Source organism: Patiria miniata, unplaced genomic scaffold, assembly GCF_015706575.1.
Source record: "Patiria miniata isolate m_02_andy unplaced genomic scaffold, ASM1570657v1 HiC_scaffold_10, whole genome shotgun sequence".
In the NCBI taxonomy this organism is placed as follows: domain Eukaryota; kingdom Metazoa; phylum Echinodermata; class Asteroidea; order Valvatida; family Asterinidae; genus Patiria; species Patiria miniata.
Window position 1 is genome coordinate 5,610,441 of NW_024037048.1, and position 25,082 is coordinate 5,635,522.

Sequence of the window (25,082 nt, forward strand, 5' to 3'; positions counted from 1 at the left end):
TTATTGAATCACTGTAGTCGTGTACGCTCGCCCGGTATTTAAACGTCGTGTAGTCAAAATGTACGGGTTTTTTCTTGATTTATGAGTTCGATGTGTACATTGGCTTAACTAGGGGGGAGGGGCTAGGGGTATTTCCCACACTCGGAGGCCTATGCCCCGTGCCCCCCCCCCCCCCCCCCCGAGGCCTATTCCCCCTTCCCCCTCCCCCGCTCAGAATGTGGCTTAACTAAGGGGGAGGGGCTAGGGGTACTTCCCACACAAAAGGCCTTTGCCCCCTAATAATTTTGGGGATCGGGAAGGTAGAACTATATATTTTGTTAACAACTAGTAGTGCCTCATCCCTTAAAAAAATCCCCATGTGCCGTGGACCGCAGTTACGCCACTTCATGTATGATTGCCTCACATTGTTTCTAGATTGGCATCAATGCATTGTTGTAGGCCTACATAACTCTGTTATAGACTCGTGCTGGATTCGTATTCAAATTCGTATTCAAACGCACGTTTACAAACCCTCGATCGACTGATGTCCTCATTGGGTATAGAATAATTCAGAAGTTACCCGTGTGAAAACGAACTTCGCACGGGGCCAATCGCAGAGCGTTCATTGCACCGGGATGGACGATACCGAAACTACACACTTCCGTCATGAACCCAATAGTCAATGGACTTTTCATTCCAAGGCTTCATGTTTTCCAATAAAGTGCTTTGAAAATCGCGTGTCATGGTTAGGTACGGGTAGGCCCTATGCCTTTTTAATAATGGCCTATTTATGTCATTCACAGTCATGCAGACCCCTATATCAACATTGCGCAACAAAAGCTTATGTGGGTCTTTCATGTCTGTCCCGTGGCTTTCTAGTTCGGTATTCTAAATGCGCATGCTCATGTCAAGATTTTACGGATAATATATATTTGTTTCACATCGGGATAAACACAGCGGATAAAAGAAGGACTACCCAACTCTAATTGGCAATAATACCGAACGTGTTCTTATTCCGTGCGATCCAATTGCCCGCACATAAATGTACCAAGCCTGAGTACTGTATAACATGGACCAGTCAAGGTTTTTTTGGAATTTGAACTTCACAAAATTCACATTTTCCGTTGGAAGGCCCCACCCTCCACGATTTTGCTCGCTGTGAACATCTTCCAGACTTGATCAAGTTGATGCGCGTACGCGCAGTCGGAATAGCAAGTGGCTCATCATAATGAACGTTACTAAAGTTGCTTCCCCGAGTTTATTCGGTCCAAGTTGCAGGAGAGGGGGAACTTACGGAGTGCCTCATAAAAATGGTTTTAAAAAAAAGGTTTGCCTTCCCCAAATTCCGAGCGGGCAGGGAGCACAGGCCTGCTGGGGGTGTTTATGGGGCAGCCCCGCCCCCTTTAGTTACCCCTGTGGGCTAATGCAACATTTGGGGATCAATTAATGAAGTCTACCAAAGCAAACCGAAAGAAAATTAATATCCAAATTAAAACAAAGCGAGGTGCAGATTGAACAGTTTAAGAGAATGGGGGTAGAGAACCTTGAGCCGGGCTCCTACCAGCGATCGGGCTTAATTAAATTATAATCTTCATTGTTTTAAATGGAATGTTCCGCTGAAGAGTGAAGGATGGGACCTTGCCAAGACATACACATACCGGCTGGAATGTCTTGAAAGACATACAAGGGGGCAATAACCGGGCCCCGCGCGAGGTGGGGGAGCGAGGGTGTCCCGCTCAGAGTCCTTCGCCTCGTCAAATTGGACGTTTATGTAACCGTTTTGCTATAGCAATCATAAACCCATGCCTTGATTCATGGATGGGTTGTTCAAACAAACAAGCACGCGGCTGACTCGCTGAGATTGACGAGAAGGCCGTGTGTGCATGCAATGTATGGCACGGGTCAAGAGCAGAAACGTGCAATTTATAGTGTTACCTCTCCATGTTCGTGTGCTGCAGCGTAGCTAGCTACAGAGACCATTCATGCAGGACTTTTTTTCTTGATAAATCAGAGGCAAAGTATCACAGGACAAAAACAGTGGTTGATTGCCTTTTATTCCACAATTCCTGGCTTTTTAAGACTTGCAAAACCGTTTAAACAGTGCCAAATATATATATATATTTTTGGTTGGTTGGTTCATGGTTGCTTCAAGAGACCGACTCACTAACGCACTGCATGAATGCCACTTGTGAGATGGGCAGCGCTATTGTACAGGGGGTCAAAAAAAGTTTACACTTTTTCAGAGGCATTTTTCTCAAAATTTAAGAGGCATGTTGAAACTGTTTTAACATGCTCCTATACTACAAGACCATGGTGGTATATACATGTAGTGAAAACAGCATTGACAATAAAGCTCAAGTTAATTATATAGCAGCCATTTAGAGAAAAAAAATGGTCAAAAACTAGTTTTCCGCGTCAACGGCAGTCATGCAGTTCTTTGTGCGTGCAGTACTATGGTGGTGGCCATATTTCACATACTTGCGTGTGGACAAACTGGTGATTGACTATCTTTCTTTAAACTATCGCCGTAATGTTTTAAGCCACATAAAAAAATGAAATTGAGGGTATAGAATACATAAATAGTCTGGCACCATCCCATTCAACAGTTCACAATTGATAAATACATTCAGGGAACACGACAAAATGGCTTCCTCGCAATTAAGGTCAATTGGAGATCAGATGATGACAAGCCTTCCACAGCTTAGCCATTCTGAGTCAATGGAATAAAACGGTGTGTTTTCTGGGTCTAGCTGTACTACAATTTAGACTTGCCTGCAGCTTATTTCTCGATAAGTCAGAGATAAAAATATCAAAGGACATTTAATAATTCCAGCTCTTTTTTTAGACCCGAATAACTGTTTAAAATAAAGGAGAATGAAGATAACTTAATCACTAAGTTTAGTTCACTTTCTAACGAAGATGACGACAATATTATTTTTCCAAACAGGCCAAAATTTAACAATACTTTCTGCGTGGAACTATAGCCAGATGATCAAAGCAAAAAGACTGCGAATGTTGTTGACATGTGGCCATTGCGTGTAACCACAGAGAGAGATGCTTCAAGTTCAACCATCCTTACTCTTCATTTGAACCGTTGTTGCATTATGGTTGAACCGACCACCGTGCCTTGCAGCGGTCACGTCACAGTGGGGTGGTGCGATCTTCAACCCCCGGCCCATGCCCGCGGGCTTTCGCCCCAATACTAACAGACCCGCTAACAATACCACCACCACCTCGCTCCGGAACCAAAAGGAATCAAAGGTACTTTTTTTTCTTCCTTTTACCAAGTTCCAACAAACTTTTCCTTTTCAACTGACGGAAGTTGTTGACAAACAAAGTGACTTGCGTATACCTTGTGCAACACGCCGGGTGTGCATTGTTGCGGGCACGTCCATGTCGTACAATTAAGAAATGAAGTATGCCATGTGATACCGTGGGACGGGTCTGTTTCGGGGCAGGCGACACTGGTTCGGTTGACACACGAAGCGATGGCTGGAAGACGAGGGAGTTGGCGCCTTGCTATGGGAACTCTATACGCTCTTCACAACTTTGGAGGCAACCAACAAGTCGTGCTCCATACGCCACCTTGCACATTACATTAATTAACTGCGGCCGCACCAGACTCTTTTTATAAATTCAATCTCAAAGTTAACATAAGAATATTTATGGAGCAATAACATATAAATGAACTTATACAGTAAAACGTAAAATGCATACTTCAAAAAAGCACATACAAGGTGACATAGCACCTTTTTAAATGGAGCCCCTTTAATTTCATCAATTTGCCCAAAAGGAACGTCGCCCGAGGCGACGTGTGCAGTGACCGAAATACAAAGAATAGCGTTTCGACATCAAAGGGGCCGGCGCGGCCCAAAACACACATCCAACTACCTACATCATTCTTTCAATATCAAAGAAAGAAAAAAAACGAAGTAAAGGAAAAAATACAAATTGATTTTGGATCGGAGATACACCAAGCGCACAAATCGTCATGGTTCAAAAAAGTGCAAAGAAAAGTACACGCGGATATGCAATTTCATGGGTTTTTTTTCACGGTGTTCCCATGGATAGTTTCCCACACGAGCGCAAAAAATGCAGAGAGCGGGTCACGGCGCTACGGTAAGAGGGGAGCTCTCTCGCTCAAGGCTGGTCAACTTCACGCTAGGCTTGTACTTGGCATCGCTGGAATGACAGGGACACTGGTCGAACCGAAATTAATTGGCTCAACGGAAACACGGATGAATGGGGGAAATGAATGCAATTAATCTCTTCCGGCAGTCAAGTCCATCACAAATCAATCGCACGTCATAAGTGTCACAAGTCAATGACAAGGTCGCACTTATTATTGGGGATGAACAATGACAAAGGAATGCCATTGCCAAAGCTTGTCACTCGACTTGGATTGTTTAAATTGTGGTTGACGTGATTGACTGTAGAAGTTGACTAAATGTCTGCATTACCCGAGTATTTTCTTACACCCCCGCCCCAAAATGACCCTACTCTTTGGGGACAGTAGTAAGAGGCGTATGAATAATTTTGCTGACCAAGCCTCCGAAAAAAAGGAAGGGGGGGGGGGGTTGAAGACAATCTGACTGATGGGGGAGCTGTTCGTAGCACACGATCTTGGACACTATCAAACACAGTTGTGTCCACAGGACGACGATTTTACCGACAAAAAACATTAAGGGTAGTTCACCCTCTCATATACAAGTGTGTACATGTATTTGCCTGCAATCGGGGACCCCTATTGTCCCTCTTTTGTTTGTACTAACCTTTTTTTAGGAAGACCTCCCATATATTTTGTACACGATGGCAAAATTGGGGACCTTCGGGAACTGGGGACCCTATATTGTCCTCTATTGTTCAACGTCCCCAATTGAATTTGTACACTAGGTAATATAATTTGCAACCATGATTGTGGGATGTTGTCAGCACTCCACATTGCAAATACGAGGCTTCACACCCCCCCCCCCCCCCCCCCCCCCCCCCCCCCCCACACACACACACACATCTATTGGCGGCCTAAGTGTCCGGAGAAAAAAAGGTCTAGATTTCAGCACGCCTGCCTGCAAAAAAATCTGGATCCACCCCTGCTAGCCCCCCTAAAAAATAGGCTCTAGAACCGCACCTGCTCTAGCGACATCCGTGGAAGCACCATTTTTCTTTAAACACTTCTAAGGGGGCAAGGGGAAGGGGCACCTTACAATGGTGCCCCCAATACGCAACTGACAGCAGTAAACAATAATATAGCAACATATTAAACTTCCACATGTTACAACAATAAAAGAATAACAGTATGGAACCACGACCTCTGTAAAATAATCATTTGTATACTTTATAGTCACACTTCAAGCTACATGTATATGCCTTTGGTACAAACATAACTTCACACGCCACACTATGGCCTTTTGCATACGGCAGCCATCTATGAGGTTTGTTGTTGTTGGCTCATACATATAGTTGGGTACTCCTGACTATAGGCTAATGTTACACATGCCTAACTGTATGGTGCAACCCTGCAAAAAAATCCCATAGACACTAGTGCTAAATGCGCATACTTCAAAATTATTTTTAAAATAGTCAGAACTCTCACAGGTATTCAAGCTGCACAGAAAAATGATGATCAATGTGTCATCTTTCATTTTCTTTTCATTTTTTGGTGGGTTGACCATTGACTTTTCGAGATATTCTCACCCAAAGAAGACCACCCCTATTTTCCCCAAAGCGGAAAAGTAGCCATCTTGAAAAACGATCCCTCCACAACATGGTAAACATAGCGCCACTTTCGAGCCCAGTAGCATCCAAAATGCTCAGAATTGAAAGCCCCAAGTCCGGGCCAGAGGTTCATTGCCAGTATCTCTTCAAGTCCCCAATTGTATGGCTCTCAAAACTCTCTAATATAGAAAATTTTGAGGGTATAACTTTTATTCATGAGCTCGGCGGACGGATTTTTGGCCTATTTACAGGCGTGCACCCGTATGGTCAAATTATAGTTAGGACTACCCAACTGTGGATGAGCCATAGTTGGTGCAGTGGCACAGTTGGGGTGTAACAGCTTCATATCATGATATCAATGAATGCACCAGAAGTCTTATCATCATGCATACCTTGCGAAACAAAAGCCCACCCTTCAAACATGGCTGCAATGGAAAGGATTATATTGCTTTCTGTTTGAATTGCTTGTTTTAATAGTTTGCACACAGTCAAAATATACAATATCTTATGGAAGAACCAAGTAGGGCCTATAAGTTATAAAATGACCAACATTGTATAACACATGATGAATTTCATGAAATTCTATTATCTAGGAAATTATCAAGGTACAGTTTATTAATTTTGTGCTCTTCACAATAGATTTTTTTTTCTTCTAACGAATTTTTAATTTGTATGGTTTGGTTTTCACGCACACAAAAAACTACTTTCCCCGAGTTTTGGCGTCGCAACCTCCGAAAAAGAGCTTTCATTTTGCGCAAACAATGAACCTGCCTGGCAAGAGCCGAATTATTGTGGGCAGCTAATATTTCGAACTTTGAAGACATTTGTTTGACTGAAATGACGACTATAGCGCTCCAACTGCTCAATTTTGGAGGACCGAAATGTTATACCACTATCATTCATCCTCACGGTTATTACACGAAAACAGCAAATTTCCAAGGTATGGTTGTGTGAACATTCATGTTCTACTTTTTAACAATCTTATCCAACTATAATCGTTTCGTGGTTTTCGAGCCCCAAAAGGCGCATTCTCTCGGAAGTCTCCTTTAAAAACCGCATGTCTAACTGCATGTAGGCCTATTCACACTGCACACTTCGCATAAGTATGTAAAGAATAAAAACAAAACTCAATGAAATTATTAGATATTCCACCACAATGCTGATCCATTCTGTATTTGTTTTCAAACATAATGATTCATGACTAAAATGGGATTTACGAATCAAGAATGTCTACACTACAGAACTTGGCCAGAAAAAAAATGCAACACTTTTACCAAAAGAGGGCGCCATTGCACAATGTTCATCACAGCTACCCACAGATTGGCAGGGTCATGTTTACCAAACCTCGGTTTTATTCTGGTTAAGCTTTAGAATATTTTCCCTAAATCTGGCCCATTATGTAGACCACATGCATGAACAGATTTCCAGTGGATTGCCATTCCTGCAGTGCGCCTCCAAGAGTTTGCCATGGAGAGTCCATTTTTCAAGTTTACGGTCGGCAAAACACGGCCCATTCGGAGATTCAATAGACAACTTCAGCTAATTAGTTATGATTGAGGCATAGAATTCTGCCGCCTTACAAAAAAAACACAATATTGATAAAAAGAAAAGAAAAGGGCAAACATATACTCGAATCAAATCATAAGCTTTCGAAACTACTGGCCGGAAAACAAACTATTTCAAACACCCCGCGCTGCGAATTTGTCGACCATCTTCCACAATGCACTTGCTTGGAAAAATTAACTCTCCGTGGCAAACTCTTGGTGGTGCACTGCATTATGAATCGTCGAGAATCAATGCACTCTGGGACCAGCACTACTAGGCTTTACCTTGTCTTGCTTTTCAAATGTACAATAGCTTCTACAGTCATGATACCTTGTTTAAAACAACTTTTATCCTACTTTTAAGCATTCTACAAAATCCTTCAAAAAAATCTTACTAAGAACTTAAAATTTAATACATATATACAAAATAAAAATTGTATATATATTATAGGCATCTTAGTAGTAAAACTTATTTGATTACATTATTTTGCACCATGATCAGTTTTGACTTTTAAATATTTCACTTCAATCGTGCATTTTCTTGCATTTGTTGTGCATTAAATTATATATTTTTTGCTTAATCAACTCCTTGACACTTCCTGAGAAGCATACACACACACCCTGAAAACCTAGCAAATAGAAATCTTCTAAATAGATACAGGTTACTTAAAGTTAAAATTAAAACTCAAATTGCAAAACAAATCTAAAACCCAGACTACGCAGAGAAAACTACAACGAAAGAAATACACTTTAACTAACTGCATACAGGGTACCCCCTCCCCCCTAAAGATATGTTTTCTTGATTTATTGTATCTACAGTTTATGAGGCTATCAAAATTGGTCTTTCCACACGGCATTGACCAATTATGTTAACCTCCAGCAATTGTTTTGTTCATTTCCCTAAAACCTTCACAGATCCTTCGAATCCACCAGCCCCATTTGGAGGATTTTGTAGGATTGGGGAAGGTACAGCCATGCCACTTTTACTTGACATACGGCTTTTTATGATCCATGGATGCTGGAGTGTATGGGCTCCACCCGTTACTAAAGAGAGGGAGCTTTCTGACCACTTTTGAGATTCCAGTGAACAGGACACACAGAGTGTGCATAGTCTCTTGTTTTACTATTCTCCTGAGGACAATGCTTTGTGTTTCCCTTTGTCCCTGTAATGTAACACTCTCCCATAGACTAAGCACACAGAGGATATGACAGAGGAGTGTTTTCAACAAAAGACCCAACTCCTGAGGACTGAAAGGATCTGTTGTTCTCCCTTTGTATGTCTGTCCTCGGGGGGTTATGTAGAACATGTACATACTGGTTCACGTACGTACAGGTTCATGCACGTATAGGGTGAAGTTGGCACGACTAATTAAATTATGAATGTGAGCAAAGCCAAAGCGTCTCAACATGAGTGTCAGGCGTCATTGGCAATGCCTTCTAATGTCTCTCCCAGTGGTCTCCCCCAACTCTCCCTGTCTTACTGTTGAGGGGGTTCTTGTGCACAGAGCCGGTACTCAGGATATACATTTTTGTTGTTTGAAATTAAGACTCCTTATTATTTTTGCTAGCAAGCCTTCAAAATAGAAAAAACTGTGCATTTAAACCAAATGGAACACTCTTTGCACTGAAAAACATGGGACCACAAACCCCACTGTAAAATAATGGGGTACGGGCTGTACAAACCTGAATAGATTAAATTATTGCAAACATTTGTGTTGGATGTTGAGTACATGTGTACTTGAGGTTCTTAAGGTTATGCAACTTAATAAGAAAATGAGCTGATGAATCGGTTCATATTCTTTCAATTTAAGCCAACACCACATAATGTACTAAAAAGTCTTCTTTATGGGGGGGGGGGTGTTTTAGATACAGTATAACTTAAATAGAGAAACACTTCAAACCTTGCTAGTAGAAGAAATGGAACAATTGCATTGCTCGCGCATAATTTAGCTACACTCGACTACTTCCTGAGTATTTGATGCGTCACTTCATGAAGTTCCTGGTAAAACAGAAAAGAAAGATGTTGGCAATTAAACCTCATAATAAAGAAGACTTAAGACGTCTTTGCTGACGTTCCCAAGGTTCCATGAACCTAGGCGGTTGTGCTAACCCTAACTCCCTAGGCATTTTTGCTTGGAAGTAGCCTCAATCCTGCAAAATCCTCCAATTGGCATCCTGGAAACATAGCACATATCCTCAATCCTGCAAATTCCTCCATTATTTCTTGAATATGGTCCGTGGAGGGGCGACCACTGCCTGAATCCTGCAAAATCCTGCAAAATCGTGCAGCAGTGACTGTCAATATGTTGAGGCTTGGCCAGTGACATCCTGGAGCAGTACGGAGGATTTCAAGCATAATCCAGGCCTATATTTATGCATGGCTGAGCAAAAACAACACAAGGTCCGGCCCCAAGACCTTGACATACAGACCTTTGGACACATACAGACACCACTTTATTCTGTTTTACACTTGCACTCTTGGGATGACTAATTGTAAACTAACACTTGCTAGGCTTTAGCTATCGTCCACAATCCTGCAAAATCCTCCAAACCTCCTGGAGGGTTCTGAAGAAAGTGGGAGGGTAACGGATTGCTTCCAAACTGAGTAAATAGGAATGGAATGTCTCCCGTCCTTAGAGGTGATGCAGTCTTTTGCCCTTACTGACTAAAATGCATGAACTGTACAGGGTGAGTAAAAAAAAAGAAACCCAAATGTCTATTGTTTTATTGACTGCATGTAACACTTTCAAAATCTAGGACATGAAAGCCCAATTCATAAGCTTTCTTTAAGTACAAGACTCATTCAAATCACTCATGTACTTTTCAAGTTACGGAATTTTAAACACAACCACCGTTTTAAAGTTCTGTCCACAGATCACCAAAAAATGTGCGTGTTCTTTCAGTGATTTGTTTTCGTTTTGCTGAAAGAACACTGAACTTTTTTGTGATCCTTGGACAGAACCTTAAAACGGTGGTTGTGTTTAAAATTCCGTAACTTGAAAAGTACATAAGTGATTTGAATGATTCTTGTACTAAAAGAAAGCTTATGAATTGAGCTTTCATATCCTAAATTTTGAAAGTGCTACATGCAGAACTTCACTAAAACAATGGTCCCAACAGTTGGGTTTCGGGTTTTTTTACTCACCCTGTAGATGGCATTTTTGACAATTTTCGGAAGCCCAAGTGGTAGGGATACACCGCGCGTGCGTACTGGTTCGCGCCAAATGGTGGGAAACCAGCACGCCCGTCTGCTTTCTGCAAAACTTGTTAGGTCTAAACGTGAGCAGCAGGTGCCCTTGGAAATGCGTTTGAATGTCCCTCACAGTGGTCCCCGTAACTCTCCCTATTAAACCATTATGTGGGGTTACTTGTTCGGGAAGTTCATGTAGAATTGGCATAGTTGAATATTCACCTGATGACTTCAGGTAGATCCGGTGCATCCACAATGTGCCTGTGCCCGAATCCTGCGTCTCCAAAGGAGTGGAAGGTCACTGGTGGTAAGGACTTAGCACGGTGCTCAACACTGTAATCGTACAGCTAAACAGATACAGAAAAATCAAGATTGTTAATCAAATAAGGTTTTGCCCTTTACCGACGTTTAAACACTGTTTACTCGGTGTGTTACCTCCCGAGGGAAAGTTGGAAAAAAATCACTCGGGTGGGACTCGAACCCACGACCTCCTGCTTTCTAGTGCAGATGCTTTACCACTCGACCACCGAGCTAACGGGATCGGTTGGCTGGTTCGAATCTGATGTACATAGCAGCGGGTACCGCATAAACTATTATAAGATGGAATTTTGCGTCGGGGTGATATAAATCAAATTAGGTTTTGCCCTTCAATTTATGCGGTACCCGCTGCTATACATCAGATTCGAACCAGCCAACCGATCCCGTTAGCTCGATGGTCGAGTGGTAAGGCATCTGCACTAGAAAGCAGAAGGTCGTGGGTTCGAGTCCCACCCGAGTGATTTTTTCCAACTTTCCCTCGGGAGGTAACACACTGAGTAAACAGTGTTTAAACGTCGGTGAAGGGCAAAACCTAATTTGATTTATATCACCCCGACGCAAAATTCCATCTTACAAGATTGTTAAGTTTTCTACCACAATATGGGGTTAACAGAAATAGGACAAATGCTACAAACTGTTTTAAAACAATAATGAATATTTAAGAAATAAATATTTTGGAGTAATTATGTGTTTCACATTCATATATCTTTGGTGGAAGTAGAGACCACACACCAGTGTTACAACAGGCGCGTGGGAACCAAAAACCCATAACTCTGTCTAAATTGTTCTATTACCATGATAACAATGGAAACTACCATGGGCCCAATTTCACAGCGCTGCTAAGCACAAGAATTTGCTTAGCACAAAAAAGTCTGGCTTATAAAAGCAGGCTACCAGCCAAAACTCCATGTGATATTCATGCTAAGCAAACAACAGCTGAATACTAATCACGAGCAATATACATCACGTGGAGTTTTGGCTGGTAACCTGCTTTTATATTAAAGCCAGACTTTTTTGTGCTGAGCAAATTGTTGTGCTTAGCAGCACCGTGAAATTGGGCCCCGGTTCCAGGCAATACTTACTCTTTTGCCCAGTTTGTAAGGAACAACAAAATCATCCTCCGAATGGATAATTAGCACTGGACATTGGACATCAAGGAGGCTAGTAAGGAGAAAAAAGAAAGAAACACATTCACTCAAGGGAAAATTGAAATGGAAAAGGACAGACAGCTTTCCATATGGATTTTAAAGTTGCATACCCCAAACTCTTCAAAAAATTGATTGGATTTTGTTTTTAATTTCAAATTTTTATGTTTTGTTTTAAGGAAAAAAAAATTAATCTCCATTATGGGCATCTGCAACCTATGAGAAATGCCTTTCATTTTGCGCTTATTGAACCAGCCCTGAGAGCCGAATTTGTGTCTGGAACTTCAGACAATAATTGGACATTTGTGAACACAAAATTCAATCAAACTAAAACCTCAGTGGATTTTTTCGTTCAATGTCTGATTCATAACCTTTATATTGCTACGAAAATTGCAGTTGAATTAAAACAAATCTATTCTTCGAGATGAAACTCGAAAATAGTATGGGGAAGACATCTTGAAGCTGTTTCCTGATGTGCATGTTGGGTCTAAAGTGTGACATTTTCCTCTTTCTGTTACCTTGGTACTTTGTAGTTTGTCATTCAAGTATCATTATATGAATGACTTCACACAATTTTTTATTTGTTGGGTTTGTAGTTTGCTGTTAATAATCACTCTTGGAGCACGATCGCATTAATTGGATCCCTAATTTATCGAATGACCCATATATAATTAATGAATGTTTATGAGTGCAAAATTGCATGAGCCTCCTGATATTTTGACATGTTGTTATCACATGGTACACAAAGAGTTGTTTCCTTACTTCTCCTTACTGTCGAACATTGCCTCCTCTTCCTCGTAGGCTTTGCTGATCAGCGCCAAGCATCCTGGTACAAACCGCCATGGCTGGGGGGTTATTGAGAAACATTCAAGCACTTTACGATAAAAACTGAATGAGCAGTTGAAGGATACTTTACAATAAACAATGAATGAGCAGTTGAAGACTCCTGGGTCATAAAAGGCTAAACTTCAGGTAGCAGGCATGCAACTGGCAATTTAAAGGGGAAAAAACGAGGAAACTCCAAACCACACAAGACTTTGTGCACTGTTTTTCAATTTGTAATGGCATTCATGAGAAGTAAAAAAAAAACGAGAAGCAGTTGAAGACTCCTGGGTCATAAAAGGCTTAACTTCAGGTAGCAGGCATGCAACTGGCAATTTAGAGGGGAAAAAACGAGGAAACTCCAAACCACACAAGACTTTGTGCACTGTTTTTCAATTTGTAATGGCATTCATGAGAAGTAAAAAAAAACGAGGAAATCAGCGGATCTAAGAAAAAGTTGCATTCCTGAGGTAAGAAAGCTCCACGTTAAGTACATGTATTTTGCAGTGAGAAATGTGAATAAGACAGTCAAGAATATTATCACTCACCACAGTGAATGGGTGGTTCATCATGGCGTCGTGCATGCTGCTGTACGGAGATTCTAGGATCAAACCCTGTGGACACAACCCTGCAATGTGACAATGCACAGACATTTGGCAGTCATATAGTTTGCTCAAAGGAAGGTCCCAAAAATGTAAATGCAGAGTTAATATTTCATAGTTCTAGCACAAAATCTTATCTGACAGCACAATGTCAGAAATCAATCAATAGATTTAGCTCTTACACTAAACACTTTCAGATTTCCACGTGCTCCCATTTTGAATGCACAATACATATACAGTCAACTCTCGTTGGTACAAACTCTGTTAATACAAAATTCTGGTTATAACAAACATAAAGCCTTGGTCCCGACTGTGCATTTATGTGCACAATGAATGGGACTGATGTTCCTCTTAATATAACATTCTGATATAACAAACAATTTGGCTAGGTCCGAACAAGTTTGTATTAAAGAGACTCGACTGTAGTTTAGATATCAGAATTGTGCTTTTTCGGGGCAGCATGAGTTTGACATTAACAGACAACACTGACCAACTACATGTAGAATCGTACCTGATTTGCATAGTCTTTTCACCATTGCGCTCCCAATCCTAAAAATGAAAAAAAAAAAGTTTGGAGAAATGACACAAACACAGAATTGGGATACAATGCAGAGTAGCTAAGGGAGCAGAATTTTTTTATTTATTTATTTATTTATTTAATTCTTATTTTAACTGGAGGTGGGTAGCCCACTCAGTCTTGAGAAGACAATGTGAAGAAATTTCAGTTTTAAAGAGGTTGTGGAATGCTCGAAGACATTTCCCTCATTTGTCGGGTATATGTAGCCTAAGATGTGATGAAATAAAAACGACTATTGTTTCTGTCATAAAATGAGTACAAAAGGTACTTTTGAGAGCTGTTTTTCAAGTCCTGTCATGCTTGTTTCGACCCAAACGTGCAATTTGTGTAAAAGTCGTCGTTGCGGGCAGCAAACAAAACACAGTAAATCGTGACGTAATAAACAGGACTCCCGATGCAGAGTAGCATAAACGAGTCATGTTTATTACGTCACGATTTACTGTGTTTTGTTTGCTGCCCGCAACGACGACTTTTACACAAATTGCACGTTCGGGTCGAAACAGGACCTGAAAATTAGCTCTCAAAAGTACCCTTTGTACTCATTTCATGACAGAAACAGTAGTCGTTTTTATTTCATCACACCTTAGGCTACATACATCCCAAAAATGACGGAAATGTCTTCGAGCATTCCACAACCTCTTTAAATGTAACCAAGTCATTGTACGAGTCAATCACATTTACAATGTAGGTCACAAGAAACAGGGGACAAACTAGATCAAAGGAATGCCTTTGTCATATTTCACTTGAGAAGCTTGACGTTTGACTTGAGATTGGACTTTCGATGGGCCTTGTGATGGACTGAAAGGTGACACTACACCTAGAGGACTTTCCATAAAGGGCCATCAATACTGCCACCAACTGTCAGATGGCGTCCAGCTGCCACTCACATTGAGAAGTGTCCTCACCTGTCAGATGCCCCCACCCTAGGGGTGTAACTATGCCAAAGTTCGTATATGACACGTATCACAATACTAAGGTTACGATACAATGCATAAAGCAATACATATCATAAACTCAAGTTCTGGCAGCTATTTGACATGTACATGTATGCAATCCTTGTATTCATTTAAAGGTTGCTCATATTCTGTACAAATATGCATTGTGTTATCTTTTTCTAATGTTAGCAATGCTTAACATTGCCACAGCTGCTTTTTTGAGTTCTAGACTTTCGTTTTTGAGGTACAACAGCGCCAGCAGAAATTGTTTTGTTTTTTTTCCTCAGGGGAAACTTATTTATTCAGAAGAAACGTTTCTCTTCAGAAAAAACGTTTCTCTTCAGAAAGATTCTGTGCCAATCCTGTTAGCACAGAATCATTAGTTATGGGCTGTACACATGCACATAAGGCAAAAATTCCCCTCCAATTCATAAAATATGCTAACCGTAAACACTGAATTTTCTGCTACAGTCAGTGGGAATGTTTCGCTTTTGGTAAGTAGAGCAATGAAATTGGGTCCCGATCTTACCCACTGCCCATGGAGTGGCCCCATACATAGATGGGGGCGCCCTTGCTCCTCTCCAGCACCCATCTATAGGAAGACTCAGCGTCATCTACGACTCCCTCAGCTGAGGGCCAACCACTGGAATCACCAAAGCCTTGAGGAAAAAAAGCAGAGGACGGAATCAGAGAAGGAAGGTGTGAATGGATCAGATAATGGCCAGTAGGTTTAACTTAAATGCATACAAGTTAAACTTACATGGACAGTTTGCACCTATTCAGTTTCTGTTTGTGGATTTTTTGAAAATTTGTATTAAAAGGCGTATCCTCTCTGAGTGATCCCTGTTGGTTATTTCCCACTTTGCAGCATCGTAGCTTTGGGCGTGATCCCTGCCTACACTGCATATGAGTTTATGGCTGATGTACATTAAGTCATTAAAGCTATAGTCCATCATTTGCAGCTATCCGAAAAGTAACTGGCGTAATTATTGTTGAAAAACATACTTGGTTGAAAGATAGTAAGGGGACTAAACTCCCTGTGAAATTATTCTTAGTCATTTTGAAGTAATCAACGAAAGAAGGCCTTTCCAACGGTGCTTCTTAAGACGCACCGTAGGAAATTTAAATTAGTAGTTCGTTTTGTTATTCGGTGAAGCGCGTGCAAGCATTGGCACGACGCACACGCACGCGCGGTTGTTACAATTCGTCGGATCAGTGCGTGACATAGCGTACCTGCAATCGGCTCAGTGAAAACGTGTCTCGGACGCTGAATTCAGGCCCAATTCAAAACATGATTCAGCAACTTTTGATTCGAAATTGAGATCCTAGAATGCTGTTTTTCTAGGAATCTAGAGCTGAAGCTGAGCTGAAACTTCATCGGGTTAGTTGTTCAGTACCCTTCTTTAGATTTTGAGCACTTTTTGTTGCTTCAAAAAAACAAAATGCACAAATTACAAATGATGGACTATATCTTTAACATATTAGATAAATTATGTACATGTACATTAACATATTAGATCAAAGGTGGATTACTGTACATGTTAAGACTTGACAGTTTCTATCATGGATACGCTGTGACTTTTGAAATAAAAAAATAAATAGACACTGTGGGATTGATAAATCAAATGATAACTCAGAAGTCTTCTGAGGTTATGCCACTTTATCTTCAAGCCATCCTCAATCGTCGATCAATGGCAACAACAGTGTGATTTCATTCCATATAGCACGGTCCGTATTGCACTCCGTGCACCACTCTATTCTAAGGTGCGTGCGCTATTTCTGCTGCACGTGTGTGAAAAGGAATCCGCGGAAAACGTTCGTACAGCGCGCATCAATTTTGCTTGAAGATACATTTGTTATCCCACTCGGGCTTGTGGAAAATGTAGAGCGTCGTGTTCCATATGGACACAGACACACTACATTATTCCGTGTTCCACTCAAGCTCATGGGATAACTAATAGCATCAAATACAGGTCCTGTTTCAATATTTCACTCATGCATGCAGTGCACACGTACCTCTGTAGTCGAGGGCTACTACATGGAAGTCCATTCCAATAAGGAGACGGTACAACAGCAGACGATGATCTGCAGCTCTGTATTGTTCAGGAAGAAAAATTCTTGTGAGTAAACAAATTATTGTTAAGCCAAACCTACAGGAAAAAAATAGCACTTGTGCACCATTATTTTCATGTATTGAACTGGTTTGAGACAAAGAAACATTTCAGTACATTTCTGCAAAATGAGAGTTACTTAAGAAGGCCTCAAAAGGGAATCTACCGCTCTGAGAAAGGGCCAACATTTTCCTGACAAATTAAGGGGCCTTTAATCTCAACTCCCCAATATGTTCAGACACACTTTATCAAAATACAATTAGCCAAACTGTGTGAATGACTGAATGTGAACACGAATTCCACTTTTTTTTTGCAGTATCTTATTAACTACATGTATGCACACCTAAATGTATCAAAGGTGCACACTAAACATGTGGAAGATCTCAGCTTATCAAGAAGATCAGCCTTGAGGAAATTCTTGTGACCGTTTGGTAATGAGAGAAGGGAAACGTCCAATTTACTGGGCGTGTTGTATCATTAAGATGAAACTGTTCAGACCATGGCAGGTTTGGGCCCTCACAAAAAAGGAGTAAACATCAACTAATTTTGTAGTCCCAATTTTATCAAACGAGAGCCACAAGCGAGCTTTCCTTAAATGTTAATCTATTTGATAATTCTGTGGACAATGCAATCAAAATAACAAAACTTTATTATATAGAAATGATAGCAAAACAAGTTTATAATTATAATCAAAACTTCAAACATGTTTAATCTATTGAGATCAGCTACATGCTGTACATGTTATCAGGGTGTTTCTAAAATAATTTTGTGATATCAGTACACGTGTGTGAATAAGATGTCCCACATATGCAATGATTGCTTAAAGGATATATTACTTCCAAATCCATCCAAGTGTATATACATGTACATTAAAATGCTGAAAAATTATACCAACCTGTATTTTAAAGGCATATATCGTTTGCTTTACATGCATTTTGTTCATTTCCAATAATAACACCACTCAACATGCAAAGAAGACTATTAAAAACCTAACCTGTTGAAGTTTCAGCTCAGTGGATAAGTTTTTCAAGAAAACAGTGAAAAATCGTGCACAACCTTTTATCAGGAAGCACGATTTTGTCTACCTTATTCTTTATTTCCAAAAATATGTCAATGGACTGATCTTTGGACATCATGTTCATTTCTTGTTTTCTTCCAAATGACAGCAAGGCAGAAGGAATAATTTCAAGCCGTGTACCAGTACAAGTACGATCTTTAAAGCTACAGTCCATCATTTGCAGCCATCCGAAAAGTAACTGGCGTATTTATTGTTGAAAAACATACTTGGTTGAAAGATAGTATGGGGACTAAACTCCCTGTGAAATTATTCTTTCTGGCAAGCTGTCATTTTGAAGTAATCAACGAAAGAAGCCCTTTCCAACGGTGCGTCTTAAGACGCACCGTAGGAAAATTTAAATTAGTAGTTCGTTTTGCTATTCGGCAAAGCGCGCGCAAGCATTGGCACGACGAACACGCACGCGCGGTTGTTATGATTCGTCGGATCAGTGCGCGACATCGCGCATAGCTGCAATCGGCTCAGTGAGAACGCGTCTCGGACGCTGAATTCAGGCCCAATTCAAAACATGATTCAGCAACTTTTGATTTGAAATTGAGATCCTAGAATGCTGTTTTTCTCGGAATATACAGCTGAAGCTGAGCTGAAACTTCATCAGGTTAGTTGTTCAGTATCCTTCATTAGATTTTGAACACTTTTGTTGCTTCAAACGAACAAAATGCACAAATTACAAATGATGGACTATATCTTTAAGACTATATACAACCATGTCCTTTCCAAGTTTGTTCATTTCCCTCCAACACTGATCACTACAAATATCCAGTCGCAAATCTTTTACAAGGACTTTTTGTGAATGTCTTGTTTACCTTGACCCTGCGTTGCCATGGAGATAGAGTATTATTGGTTTACCATCACCTAGTGCCTCATCAAACTGGCTGTCGTCTTGTATACTGCCACCATTTTGCAGGGACTGCGGTAAAATTTGCCTGAGAAAAACAACATAGATAACAGAATGTCAACATGTAGGTTATGAAACTTCTGCATAAAAGTTGAGCTGTAAATATCTCTGTTCAGAGAATTTCCTCGGTTCCCTGTTCAAACACAGAACATCCATGTACATGTATGTATACTATGTTCTATACTGTGGACCGATCCGGTCACGCTATCACTTACCACAAAAGGCACAAGGGAGCCTCCTGAGTGTATGGTGATCACATCTATAGTAATAGTTTTTTTATACTATACTATTAGAAGCTGTTAACATACATGGTACTATGCTCACATTTTTGAAAAAGAAATTATTTACTGGGATTTAATCGACAACACCTTTCAAGGTTTTCTTGAGTTAGTGCCCTGTTGAGTCCAACAGAATTCACAATTTCAAAATTTGCTGAATCTTGGCTGAAAATGGTAAGCGCGCCAAATATCTGAAGCCGATAGGAGAGTTAGGGATATACATATGTAGTTGCACTTAATAAAATTAATGCTGCTTATCTCAACAGTATAAAGCTGTCAATACAAGGATAATACACTGAACAAGCAAGGTTAAGTTAGCCGAGTGTTTGAATTGAAATCTCATGTTCCAGGTGCGAAACGGTATTTAGATGATACATACGTGTATAAAAAAAAGTTTGCCCACGGGCACATGTTTTGGTACCATTTACAAAATGTAATATGTGGAATATGGAGCAGTTGATACCAGCCGTACCAGTATCTTCACTTTGAGGAAAGATTTTGTAATTTAACTGGTAGGTACAACTGTACTATAAATTTGTAGGTGATTGCAAATGATCTACATACATGTATGTACGTACATTGTTACTGTACCTTTAACACTGTACAACTGCAAAAAAAAAAGAAGTGAGTAATGAGGCTATCAAATGTTTCCCCCAACCCTCCCCCCGCACTGCCCCAGGTCCGATGTCGGGGTTTGGTCACATTTTTCATGCCCCAGGGTGCTGATTTTGGTCACTCAAAAAGGTTGTCACCATTGGCGTACTACATGGAAAGGCAAACAATTTTGTCACTTCAAAAGTGACAATCCCCACTTCTTGGGTGGGCAGCCCGGGGAGGGGGTGGGGGGGGGAGGGGACAATTGATAGGTGTATAATGCTATAACAGCTTCAGGTAGAGTGTTGACATTGAACTCTGCAGATCACAGGGTCCAAATCCATTTAGTGCCGAACCGCCGAACCGAACTAAAAATAGCCGAACTTGGCCTTCTGAACCCAACCCGAACCCAACCCAATTATTGCTACCAAGCAAGTTTTAAGTGCTCATCAGGGCAAGCTTGGATGGGATGGAACTCGTCGGGAAAACCGTCAGCACGTGTGGGAACATTTTTTATCATAGACTGCCAGGCCGGATGGGGCTGCGATAGGTAACACGGTAGCAATACCGATGTTCATTTCTCAACGTCATCAAGTCGAATTATAACGATATTTTGTTTACACAACAAAAATTAGATTCATCCTTCAACTTGTGAACTTGTATAGCATGTGGAAATTGCGGAGCCTATTTCTGTCAGACGTGCGCGCAACACACATGTTTGTTTGAACAGGGTAACGGCCTATATGCTTTTCATTATAGCCCAATACATTGTACGGTACCATGGACATGATGGACATGTACATTATGAATGCACTTCCGAAGCTGACCCAAACCGAAGTTCAGAGAAAAAAAAATCGATCCGCAAACGAACTGAACCGAACCGAACTTTGAGGGTCAGTTCCAGCACTAAATCCATTTCAGTCTTTGTTTCGACAAAAAGAGTTCAAATTTATCTATAGATAAAACTCACCACATGCCCAACCGAATGCTGGGGTCAGGTGGTAGGGTGCCAATGTGGAGATTCCTGGCTCCTGTTAGGTTCTGCTGCTCCGGGTATTGCAAGGACGGCGAGAAAGGGTTTTTCACTGGTTATCAAAGTAAAAGAAGACACAAACGTGGTTAGCTTCCATAAAAAATAGTCTCACTGTTTCTCTTGGAAAGATTTCCATATACGAAGTTCACTCAACACCCTGTGTACAAACCCTATGAGATTGGACTGAAAAATTCTAAGTGTTTTCTAAGAAAATGCTTGTATTTTCTCACTGCTCAAATTGACTTTGATGACATGAAATTGCTATCTGGGGGCTTGTTAGTCAATACAGAGGAAAATTAGTGACCTTCGTATATGGAAATCTTTCCTTTCTCTTGAATACACTGACAATCACAAAGGCATATTTTCAGCAGAAAACCACGTGTGCAGTGTGTATGTACTCATCAAGATGAAAAGTGTATGCCTGTATGAACACCCATGTTTGTTTAGGCCAAAAAAAAAAGTCTCCGGTTTCTGGTATGGAGCTTGCCAAAAAAGTGGTGCGGCGACGCGGCTTTTTTTTTTTTTTTAACCTGATTTTTTTGCTTCAAATGTCGGCTGATGACTGCAAATGGTGCCCGACTAAACTTAGTGCAAATATATGGGAGTCCAGAGAGGCCACATAAAGCTTATTCTCGACCATAACCCAATCTAAAAACACGTTAAAATTATGCAGCAGGATTCCATTCAAACCAGTGTTTGGCAGTTTTGAGACATCATCTTTCATTGAAAAAAAAAAACTTTTTCATTTTGCCGACGCGCATGGCTACGGCGACGCGTGTGCATACCAGAAACTGGAGATTTTTTTTTTGGCCTTATGGTGTAAATCGAGGATTTTCTATTGTTCCTCTTCCCTTTTTCCTTTGTTTGTACTCAAACTTTTTTGCAACAGCTCTCATTTGTTTTGTACATGTTTTCTAATGAGGAGTCCTCAATTTGGTTCCTGTCCTCAATTCATTGATGATGTTGTGTCGTGGATTTACACCATAAAACAAACGCACACAGACTGTGCTGATTGGCAGTTCTGTTGAAATGAAAAAATTTCTAAGTGAAACCTGCAGTATAAAATAAAAATAAGATTAAAGTTTCTCATTATAAGGTTTTAGGTTGAGATTGGACAGTGTACATGTAGTCGAACATGTGCAACTTATTTTCTTCACCCAAATGTAGTGCTTAAAATACTCCTAAATTTTCTAAGTCATTGTTGACTATATAAAGTGTACACAAATAAATAAAATGAAGCCATTGATCAGTACAAATACACAAATCACCATTTTGACACCGACACTGTACTATAAAGGTAATACAACCGAACGAATGCCACCCCCCCTCCCCCCCAAAAAAAACAAAAAACAGCCGCAGGTCTGGTCCATTTTTCCTCACAATCAAACTTTTCTAGTGCAAGATGTCTTTCCACTTGACCACCGAGCTTGCGAGATCGGGTGGCTGGATTCGAATCTGATGTACACACAGCGGGAAACCGCTATTGAAGTATTCACAAGATGGAATTTGCATTGGGGTGAAGTAAATTAATAGGTTTGGACAGATTTCCATATACGAAGTTCACTAATTTTCCTCTGTATTGACTAACAAGCCCCCAGATAGCAATTTCATGTCATCAAAGTCAATTTGAGCAGTGAAAAAATACAAGCATTTTCTTAGAAAACACTTAGAATTTTTCAGTCCAATCTCATAGGGTTTGTACACAGGGTGTTGAGTGAACTTCGTACATATGGCAATCTTTCCATAGGTTTGCCCTTGTTGAAATTGGTAGGGCACTCACCAATGTTTAGGTATAGGAACTGCTTTGACATAAGTGGTACCACCGGTGCTAACCCGGGGATAAGGAAATATACAGCCACACAGCACAACACCGTCGCCTTGGCAATGGTCTTCCATGATGCTGGTCGGGGCCTGAGGGAGAGTAAGAATAAGTCAAGAATGAAATTTACTGCTGCACTGTTTTGCATACAGGTATCTGTATCTGTCTCTGTATGGCTTCGTAAGTTCGTTGCAACTTGCAGAAACCTATTCAGGCATTGGCGCAACGGAGTACTGAGGTACTCAAGGCACTGGGAGTTATGTCTTTTGTTAGATGAATGAAGTACATGAGAGATATGAGACCCATTATGTGGCACCAGGGTTTACAAAGTGCTGTGGCCACTGCCAGAAACACCAGGGCAAACCCCTTCTCTTAGCGACAAGTGTTACTGGGTTCTATTAGTATTACACAACACACGTGTGTTGTATAATGTCTAATGCACGTTAAAGAACCCAGTACACTTATCGCTAAGAGAAGGGGTTCGCCCCGGTGTTTCTGGCAGTGCGATTATCTTCAGCCATGAAGTCTGCACTTGTAAGGAAGGAAGGAAGAAAGGAAGGCTTTACATCCCATCCGAACATGCCGAAGGATGAAGCAAAAACATATGATGAAAAAAAAATATTATTAATTTCTAGTTATGACACATAAAGTGAATTCTTGCTGGTTTTTTCCTTCTCTGTGGCAAAATAATATGAGATGAAAGAAAATGTGTACTAACCTGCTATTGCTACACAAACTCTTTGAGTTCGAATCGCCATTCACCACGCGAACTGCTCTATGATCATCATGATCATGTACACTGCCGCTGTTCAACACAGTGTTCCCATTAGCGACATTTTCCCTCCCATTTAATGTGCTTTTCTCACGATTTCTCCGTTTAGTTGGCATCACTGATCGTGTGTATAAATTATCTACGAATATTAAAAGAACTGGGTAAATTCCCTGTTTTGCCGGTTGTAACCACGCGGACAAGTTGAATGAATGATCAGATAAGTGCAGTTATGTAAATTTATCGCAGATAAAAAAGATAAACAAACCGACTAGACTCCTTTCAAGCAATTCAGCGCTGAATTAGAGATTGGGTGCTAGACATGAAAGCGTAGACTCCACTCTAGTCGTCTTCCACTTCCATGCAATGGCTCAACATAGTAGGGCTCCATGGTTCTAGCAACGCCGTGGGCTCATATTTGAAGAGGCGTATTGGCTAGTCTATGCACATGCGGAAATGATTAATCACTGTGACGTCGCTGAATATTGATAAGTGGGCAACTACGCGTAGAGCATCACGAGTGGATGATTATTATAGAGCTATATTAAATCAATTTAATACAGCTCTATGTGTGAATTAAACTAGGGGGAATTTTTTTTAAGACTTTTTTTTTAAATTGTCTACAGCCCACAGTTTTACTCAGCAAATTAAGCAATTAACAACTCGTTATAAAACCCATGATACCGCCGGTTAATATAAATATCGCGCAATTTTGATACGTTCTTTTTTTGTATACATGTGCCAAATTATACTCAAGTTACATGACCAAACGTACTCTGCATGCTGGCGGAGTGCAAAACCCACTCAGTTAATGTTGGCCAGCAGAACGTTGGCTAGTAACCATGATTTTATAGACATCGCGCAGCCTATTGTACCCGTTTTCTTTGAAATATACTTGTATTGCGATAAATGTGTTAATTAGATTTAATGATAGGCACCTTCTTCATCATTAAATCTAAAGACTACAATGTATTTTCGTTTTTCAATCTTTGAAATGTTATAGGGGGTCGGAATTGAGACTCCATTAAAACTTAGACTATCATCAACTACCTCGTAATACTATAATTGTAATATTTTATCTTTCCCTTGTGGTTTTGATATTTTTCTTTGACATCTGGTTTGAATAGGCCCTAATGATGATTCTATCTCCGCTCTTAACGACCACCCGATACACTGTCTTTTTTTTTAAGATTTAAACTGGACCTAGCTTTTATTCGCTGTACAAGCCTCAATGTTTTTTTTTTTTTTTTTGCTCGTCCTTTTTCCAATTGCAATAACCGGTAAAATACTTCTTTCAACTTAAATTTGATAGAGCTGTCTTATTAGGAGCTCATTTCATATTATCATATATTTTTTAATTTAAAGACGCGCCAAGCGTCATTTAGGCTACACAGATTTTTAATCTATACTAACTGTGAAAGACTGTTCTTTATTATTTTTCACACTGTGTAGACCACAAAGGTAAATAATATTTCTGCTATAAAGAATATTGCATTTTAATTTGCAAGCAAGGTTCGACAAAGACGAAGATTGCCAAGGCTAGGAATGGATAAAGCCGCACTCAAGATTGTATTTCCAAATATAATTTAAGAACCCTTACATTAAAGACGCGCCAAGTGTCATTCAGGCTACACCGATTTTTAATCTATACTTGAAAAACATAACAGACGACAATTAC

At 40.4% G+C, this 25,082-nt stretch overlaps 1 protein-coding gene across 1 annotated transcript; it reads right to left on the reverse strand.

The window, feature by feature from the left end:
• Positions 1–6,143: 6,143 nt before the first annotated feature.
• LOC119736221 (lysophosphatidylserine lipase ABHD12-like) lies at positions 6,144–23,673 on the reverse strand. The gene is made up of 12 exons (XM_038210258.1): positions 23,354–23,673; positions 22,597–22,727; positions 20,754–20,868; positions 18,820–18,939; positions 16,844–16,920; positions 15,357–15,486; positions 13,827–13,864; positions 13,262–13,341; positions 12,654–12,736; positions 11,829–11,907; positions 10,651–10,775; positions 6,144–9,237 (listed from the first exon to the last, which is right to left on the reverse strand). Exons 1-12 carry the CDS (start codon positions 23,521–23,523, stop codon positions 9,222–9,224), a joined length of 1,164 nt encoding a protein of 387 aa, XP_038066186.1. The 5' UTR covers positions 23,524–23,673; the 3' UTR covers positions 6,144–9,221.
• Between the last annotated feature and the right edge of the window lie 1,409 nt (positions 23,674–25,082).